Source organism: Pygoscelis adeliae, unplaced genomic scaffold (genome assembly GCF_000699105.1).
Source record: "Pygoscelis adeliae isolate BGI_AS28 unplaced genomic scaffold, ASM69910v1 Scaffold71, whole genome shotgun sequence".
In the NCBI taxonomy this organism is placed as follows: Eukaryota; Metazoa; Chordata; class Aves; order Sphenisciformes; family Spheniscidae; genus Pygoscelis; species Pygoscelis adeliae.
The window spans coordinates 12553681-12561759 of NW_008824356.1; the positions used below are offsets into that span (position 1 = coordinate 12553681).

The 8079-nt window shown below is 43.4% G+C and overlaps 1 protein-coding gene across 1 annotated transcript in view; it reads left to right on the top strand.

Annotated features, from left to right (window-relative positions):
* The first annotated feature begins 1101 nt into the window (after positions 1-1101).
* Positions 1102-8079, top strand: part of PSMC1 (proteasome (prosome, macropain) 26S subunit, ATPase, 1) — a 52995-nt gene continuing 46017 nt past the window's right edge. Inside the window, exon 1 of the mRNA XM_009319523.1 lies at positions 1102-1179. Within this exon, the coding sequence (XP_009317798.1) occupies positions 1102-1179 (78 nt within the window). The remainder of the gene's footprint in view (positions 1180-8079) is intronic.

The following is an 8079-nucleotide window of genomic DNA, read 5'->3' on the forward strand; positions in this document are numbered from 1 at the left end:
GGTATAAAATCTGACCCTATAAAAGCACTATTGTCACCAAGTTTGGCTCCCGCAAACAAGAAGCTATGAGAGTATTGATAACGTGCAATCCATTTATTTTCATGCCCAGAAATGTTTTGTAAATTATTTAAAAATTAAGATACTGATATTTTTCTATTCAATAAGAGATAGCAATGTTATCATATGTGCGTGGATTAATTTGGTAACATTGACCAAAATGACTACTTGCTTAACACTACAAACCAGCAGACATTAGGAAACATGTTGGGGTTTTTTTCAAACACCTTTTCAGAGTGTGTAAGGGCAGGATAAATGGCACTGCTACAAGGCACAGAAACTTACGGCTGGTGGTTTGGGGTGAAAGTGGGATTTGGCACTTTGGAACACAACACAAAAGTGTTTGCACAAGTCAAAAGGCTGCTGTATCAGCAGAGATTTCAAGCCTTTCAAGCAAGAGGGCTTTTTGTTGCTCCTGCCATATGACGGGGATGCAGCCTGGCCCCCATAGCAGCCCCCCAAGCAGGGGGCTGCTCTCAGCCCCACACACAGGCCCTGCTCCCCCCTCACAGCTGCCAGGCATTTTGGGGAGGCACCAAGCGATCCCCTGACACTCGGGACGAAAGCCAGTGGTGAGCCAGTCCCTCAGGGGAGCAGTGTGCCTTGGCCTGTGGCCCACAGGGCTGCGCTCAGCAGGGAGGGCTGGGGAGAAAACCAAGCTGTGAAGCACTGTGACAGACCCCTGCCCGAGACCTGCCGAGGGTGAGGTGTGTCTGGATGAGACCCCGCTGAGGGGAACCAGGGTCGGATACGGCCCTGGCAAGACTGGGCAGGGCCAGGGGGCTGGGGCTAGGCCAAGGCCGGGCCAGGACATGGGCCCACAGCCGGGCAGGGCAGGGCTGTGGAGAGCTGGAGACCGGCCCTGCTGCAGCATCACTGGGGCAGGGGCTGATGGCCCTGGGGGGCTGACATAGGGTCCTAGGCTGTGGGCAGGGTGGGAGAGGCCGGTCAGGGCAAGTGAGGCCCTCAGTGCCCTGATTCATGTGAGGTTTGCCCTGGTGAGGGCGAGAGCTCCAGCTTAGATATCCAGGGCTGCCCCTAGGCATGGTGTCTCAGCTGGTGGAGCTGAGAAACAGCCATTTTAGGCAGGAACTTTTCAAGAGGCGGCGAGAGCATGACGAGGTTCGTGGTTTGCTTCAGCTCAGTTTCGGTTCCCCACAGAAGCCCCACCAGTGATGCCCCCGGACCCCACCAGCCGTTTGCTTGGCATGGCATGGCATGACATGGCTGCTCCCTTGCAGCGCTGTAAGGCCCTGCCATGTCCTGTGATGGGACTCAGCACTCACTGCTGAAATGAGAGCCTGTCAATTAAATGCTCTCTAATTGAATTTGCCTGTCATGGACTTGGGCAAGAGTGTCTCTAACCCTGTCTATTAGTTAGCACAGCTTGTCAAAATGCTCTCAGCAAACAGCTAAATGAGACACTTGTCCCTTCTTATGTGATGTATCAAATCCACGCATACAGCTCCCATGCATGTTGTTTGCTGAAAAGCAGATGTTTCTGTTCATTGAAACTCACTTGCTATAATTAAGTTGATTTTTATGTCTTCAGTTCTATTTTTTCAGAAGTTATTCTTGTGGCTGTGTTTGTGCTCCTGACAAAAATGGTATCAGTGGTGAGTGGGGGGAGAACGCAGTTCCCACATGGGAAGTAAATGATCTACATTGTTCTCAGAGCATAACCCGGGGCTTGTGTTTTACAGATTCCTGAAGGCCTCTGCTCCTGCTTTGCTTGGCATAAGATAACAAATGCTGCAGGAAAATGCATTGGCTTTGTGTAAGCGGAGGACAAATATTCAGATTGAAATCCCTGTTGGAAACAAATTATCAGATCTCATTTTTGTTCTTCTAAAGAGCAGACTCCTATATCCCAGGTTAGTGTCTCAGTCACGGGGTCATGGACTGCTTTCTTTGGGTTATATCTGTCTTAGAAAAATGTTACTATAGGCCTGAAAAGTTCTCCAATTAGTAAGTGACAAAAAAATGCAAATTATTTCAAAGGAGAATTAGGCAAACTGGTGGGGAAAAGGTCTGTCAAGGGTGCTTCCAGGTACTTATTTGTTCGAAAAATAACCTCTGTGATCATTGTTGAGCCTGAGTGTACGTGGTGGGACAAGACCTTTCCTTAGTATGTTCCACAGTACAGGTCGCCCTTTCCTCCACACCAGGCTTTGCTGGAGGCTTGTTGGAGAGCAGCTCAGATCACCCCCTTCACTTGTGCCTTCACTTCCTTTTGAAGGAAACCTGGAGGTCTCAAGCCCACTCTCTGGATGTGCCACTGATGCATGGCCAGGGAAAGCTGGGGGACCACACCTGCAGCATAGGTCATGGAAGAGCTCAGTCCTGTAGCCTCTGCGCAGCATGTTTCACACCTTCAATTTCTTTGTCTTCCTAGCACAATTATACAGAGGAAAGGCAATAACTAATGTCACAGCTGAGACATAACTCCACTGCCTTTTTTTTTTTGACCAATAGAGAGTTTGTTCTAAGGCATAAAATTCTATGTGATCTATTTTAGTGAATAGTTGGGGTGGTGAAGGACTCTGCTGTTCTAGCTGAAAAAAAAAAGTACCATTTTCATCTTGACTGTAGTGCACTGTCTGTGGCACAATGGACTGATGATGGAGCAGGCCTGATAAGTACTTACCAAGCCCAGACATGACAAATGCATGTAAATGTCGGCATGAATCTGGTTGTTCTTTACTCATTAGCTGTCAGTACCTTTGAACTCAATATTGTTTTCATTTCCTCTTCCTGTTCTTCATTTCCAGTGCAATTGATACCAACCGACAAGTACTGTTAGGAATGTGTTGTGCTTTACATTGAGCAGCAGGCTTGTTTGATATGAATAGCTTTGGGTACATGAGGCTAGCTTGTCATTACCCGACATTACCCTTCCTTTATATCAATGCCAATGAGACTAGAGGAGTTTCTGGGAAGCTACAGATATTGAAGATTCATGTTCTGCCCCTTTACTCTTTTTGGTATGTTCAAATCTCAAGTTGAGGATTCTGCCTTCCAGACACTGAATCTTCATCAATTCCAGTGAACTTTAGAGTCGGAATTGAAAGCCTATCCAGACAATTAGATCTTCGGACAAGGCCAGTGCACTAGCATGATAATGGAAGATAATAGAAGAGGCTATGCAATGTTTTTTGTACTCTTCATTTGTTTGCATTCTAACTTGGCTTCCTTTAGTGAGTAACCTCTTTTGCTGGGTTTTTTTTTTTTCAGTCTTTGAGTTCTAAGAATCTCAGTCTTCAGATGAAATAACCACAAGTTCTGCCATTTTTTTCCAATTATAAGTGTTACTTCTGACATTTATTGGGTGACTGGTTTCTCTTAGTGCTTATTAGTATAGTCCTAATGAAGTAGTGAGGCAGATTTTGGATGTTTTTTTTTCAGTTTATATGTTTTCTACTTTGTCTGGTTACTCTAATCAGGTCTGAAAGCCTTGTTCTTACTCTAAGGGGTAGCCAAGTAGCTTAAACTAACTTTTGACAATGGATTTGCTTTTACCAATACTGAGAGCAGCTGGGGGGAGAATTGTCCTTCGTGTCAAGTTTCACAGACCTTCCTGCTAAACTTGTCCTCTTTTTTACTTTTAAGACTCCCACAATTTACTGATTACTTCCTGTTACTTCCCGATTGACTCAGAGGTTTTCATAGCATGCCAGTGCCACTGTGATAATTTAAAACCACTTGTTGCTGATGAAAATAAATGTAAGTGGTCTCATTTACCTCTCTTGACCATTATTTTTGATCTGAATGTCAGAAGCTGTGCTCAGAGGAAGTCTGCATATGCAGATTGACAGAAATCTGTGGGCACTCATGGAAATTTGCTACTTAGTAAGCTGGCAGTTTCCTCTGCATTTATGGCATTCCCTCTTCCCCCTGCATATAGCAGATGTAGCACCCTTATGAATTAATTGTCTGATATACAGGAGCAGAATGAGTTTCCATATCTTCCTCTACTGCAGTCTTCTGCTTCTAAATTAATATGTTTGATTGAAAAGGAGATGACTGAAGGTTCCGTTTCTCCCTGATTGTTACACCAGGGTTCTTGTAGCCTGTTTAATGGAATTTGTGGTGGGACAGATGACCTCAAAAAGAGCAAGGAAGGATTTTTTTCCTTTCCATTCTTTATTCGCAGAAAATACAGAATACTTCATTGTGTCTTCTCCGGGAACAGCTACAGGGAAAAATGATATTGAGTCATGTAATTTTACCTCAAGCCTTTTGCCTTAGACAAAAGTTTAGTATTTTTCTTTCGAGTTGCCAATTTTACAGGTGAGGATGTCTATGCAGTTTTGGAGCGCACATCTCTGCAAGTCTGTAGAGATGAAAAAAACCCATGGATTTTTTTTTTTTTTCCTCCAAGAGGAAGTAACTGTAAAAGTAACAACACTGAGGAGATCTGGAGTATGTTCAGATAAGAAGTTTCAGGCATGACTGCAGTAGGGAAAACAGCAGAGTAAAGATCTGGCAGTCTGGTTTTTATTGTGAGCCGAGAAACAGAGCACAAGGTGCCTAGGGATTCTGCCCATGCAATTGCCGTATGTACAGGCAATCTGCTAATGTATTTAAGGGTTGTGTTTTCATTGCCATTGTTGTCCAGATAGCTCATTTAAAAACTAGCAGTGGATTTATTTGCACATGCTACTGTCATACCTAGAGTAAAAACATCAGCTTGTTCCTAGATGTTAAAGTTGCTTGAATTTATGCAAGTGGATTTTCGAAGATTCCTGCAGAAAAGAATCCAGTTTAGTTTATTTTAATTAACTCCTCCAAGGCTTCTCCTTTATTTTGCAAATGTTTCCCTTACCTATGTGCTTCTTCTGGGATGGTAGCCAAATGTTAAGAGACTGATAATACTAAATAGATTAAACGTCAGCACTATGTAAGGCAATGCTTTTTTCATATTGTATCTGTGGCAGTCTAGGAAATGAGGCTGAACTGAAATCCTCAGTATAAGCTCATAGCCCAGACTGTGCAAGAGGAATGATTGAGATACATCCCAGAGACATATTCAGCTAAACTTCCTTTGAAAACTGCATGATTTATATCTCTTGCATGTATGTGTGTGCCTTATGTTAGCTCTAAACAAATCTTAATCTGTTCACCTCGCATAATCATTGTTCATGCGTTCACTGTTCTTACTGCTGTGTAGCTCTCCTTCCAACTTTCAGAATTGTTTGCCTCTTAATGACCTGATAGCAGACAAGTTTTACAGTAAAAATACTTAAAATTACTCACTCTATCATTTCATGTCCTGGAGGTAGAAGTAACAGAAGTATCTGCAGAAGGAAAAGGGATGACAATTTCATTTAACTGTAAGCCTTTTAAGAAACCCCTGTCCACCTAGCACTTTGTGGTTATCACCATGCAACACGTCATCGTCATCTGAAATTTCTCAGTGACAGTGGACAAAAATCTGACCATCCTACTTCAAAAGCACTTACCTTTTGTTCAAGCAATCGGAGTTAACTTTGCTCCAGCTTCAGCAACGTAGCACAAAGTCGAGCAATTCCATTTGCAGCAAAGATGTACGAGCAAGCCAAATACACTTTCCAATATTAAAAGAATACCTGTATCTGGCCATTAAGTATATAATCAGACACTTATTGTACTTGCACAATTATCCCCAAAGCAGCACTACTTTAAGCACACATTTTGTTAAAATAGCTTTGATCTATAATAGCTCTAATATTCTGAGAATATGTCACAAAGCTGCAAGGTGATTTGTAGATATTCTGCTCCTTGACAAGTTGGTTTAGACACCTTAATAGCACTTGCTTTAATAAAGCACCACAGTGCAGGTGGTTCCCTGGTGTATTTAAGACATTTCTCTTTTGTTGTCACTAGTGATTATCTTGATGAATCTCTTCTGAGAACGTTGGCTTCCAGTCCACTTTACCTCACTCTTCTCAGGGAGGAGAATTAAATTTAGCCATGCGCAGTAATGGGTTACATCCATACTTGGATGAAGTGTATTAAGTGTTGTGCATTTACATTATACTTATTGGTGTTTTTCTGGAGTGTCCTGTGCTCATATTTGGTAAGGAATCATTCAAGCCAACAAACGGATCCATCTGAGAGAAGCAGAAATTAGATCAAACTCCAGTTCTAGCAGACATACCAAATGTGGGCTATGGGTAGGGACACTGGACAAGGTCCTGGGTGTTGCATTGTGGGGAACGAAGAAGAAAATCCTTCTAAGACCTTGAAAGTAAAGGTCATGTCTGCAAGGATTAGAACTTGAAACAGCCAAGTGGCTTTGTGCTAATCATTACGCTAGTGCAAATGTTGTGGTAAAGACAGAGCCTGGTTAAACATCCTTAGGCCTTGCTAGGCCATCTGTTCTGAATGTAAAACAAGTGAAATTCAAAACTGTATTTATTAATGAGGTATTTTGAAGCCAATGAGCTATAGAAATTCTTTTTTTCCCCAGCAGCTTACACTGTCTTTGCTTATCAAAGTTAGACCCTGCAATTTCTGTTCACTAAGTATAGCAGCTACATCTCTTCCTGACAAGACTCAGAAATCTCATCAATCTCAAGTGGTTCAACTGAATAATTTCTTGGCAAAAATTATGTGAGTCTAGAGAAAAAGACACAATGGTACTTTGAGCCTTCAGAGAGCAGCCTGGCTCTGACGATTACAAAATGGGGCCCATAAGGGGAGGGACATAGTTCCATCTCTCACTAAATCACTCATTTGTGTTCTTTGCTCCTCAAATAAACACTTCAGAAGGCAACTGTTGCTTCTCACTTCCTCTTGCTTATGGATGTCCCTTTAACTAACTGGACTCTTCAAATATGCATTCATATAGAGGCAGCTGAAGTATGGTGGTGAGCGCTACAGTGCCTATGATTAACACAGCCTACTTGGAACTGCGAGTTTGAAAATCTGTTTTACTGAACAACAATATTTATTCTCTAATGTCACTTGAAGACACTTTTTTCAGCTAACTGTGATGAAACAGCAGCAGCTGTCTGCTTCAGTTCCATTTTGCTCCAACGGATAGATGTGCCATCTTGTTCTCTCCTTCAAGTGCTCTACACTTGTGCTAACATTTCATAATGGATGTGGAAACACTTCTGCAACGTTTGGGCTTAGTGAGACAATTTTGAGCTATGGATTATGCAGAACTAAACAAACCTTCCCTGGTCTTGTGTGCTGGTTTTGGCTAGGGTAGAGTGAATTTTCTTCATAGTAGTTAGTATGGGGCTATGTTTAGATTTGTGCTGAAAACAGTGTTGATAATACAGGGATGTTTTCGTTACTGCTGAGCAGTGCTGACACAGAGTCAAGGCCTTTTCTGCCTCTCACACCACCCCACCAGCGAGTAGGCTGGGGGCGCACAAGAAGTTGGGAGGGGACACAGCCGGGACAGCTGACCCCAACTGACCAAAGGGATATCCCAGGCTATATGACATCATGCTCAGCATATAAAGCTGGGAGAAGAAGAAGGAAGGGGGGGGGGACATGTGGAGTGATGGCGTTTTGTCGTGCCAAGAAACCGTTATGTGTGATGGAGCTCTGCTTTCCTGGAGATGGCTGCCCCCCTGCCTGCCAATGGGAAGTAGTGAATGAATTCCTTGTTTTGCTTTGCTTGTGTGTGCAGCTTTTGCTTTACCTATTAAACTGTCTTTATCTCAACCCACGAGTTTTCTCACTTTTACTCTTCTGAGTCTCTCCCATCCCACCAGGGGAGAGTGAGCAAGAAGCTGTGTGGTGCTTAGTTGCCGGCTGGGGTTAAACCACGACACCTTGCCAACTACAAACTAGATCTGCAAAAGCCCTTTAGTCCAGCTCTGTTCTCACCATCCTTCCAATCCTTCCTCTATCCCTCCCTGTATGGACTAGGAAGTCGCTGTGCCAGACTTAAGTGTCATGTTCCCAGCTGTAAGGTGTGTTACACTGCCCTCATTTGTCATATGCAGCCTTCAGCCCCACCAGCTTCATTGCCCATTTGGGCACTTCTGCAGCTGTGTTTGTGCTCTCCCCGCACAGCTCCAT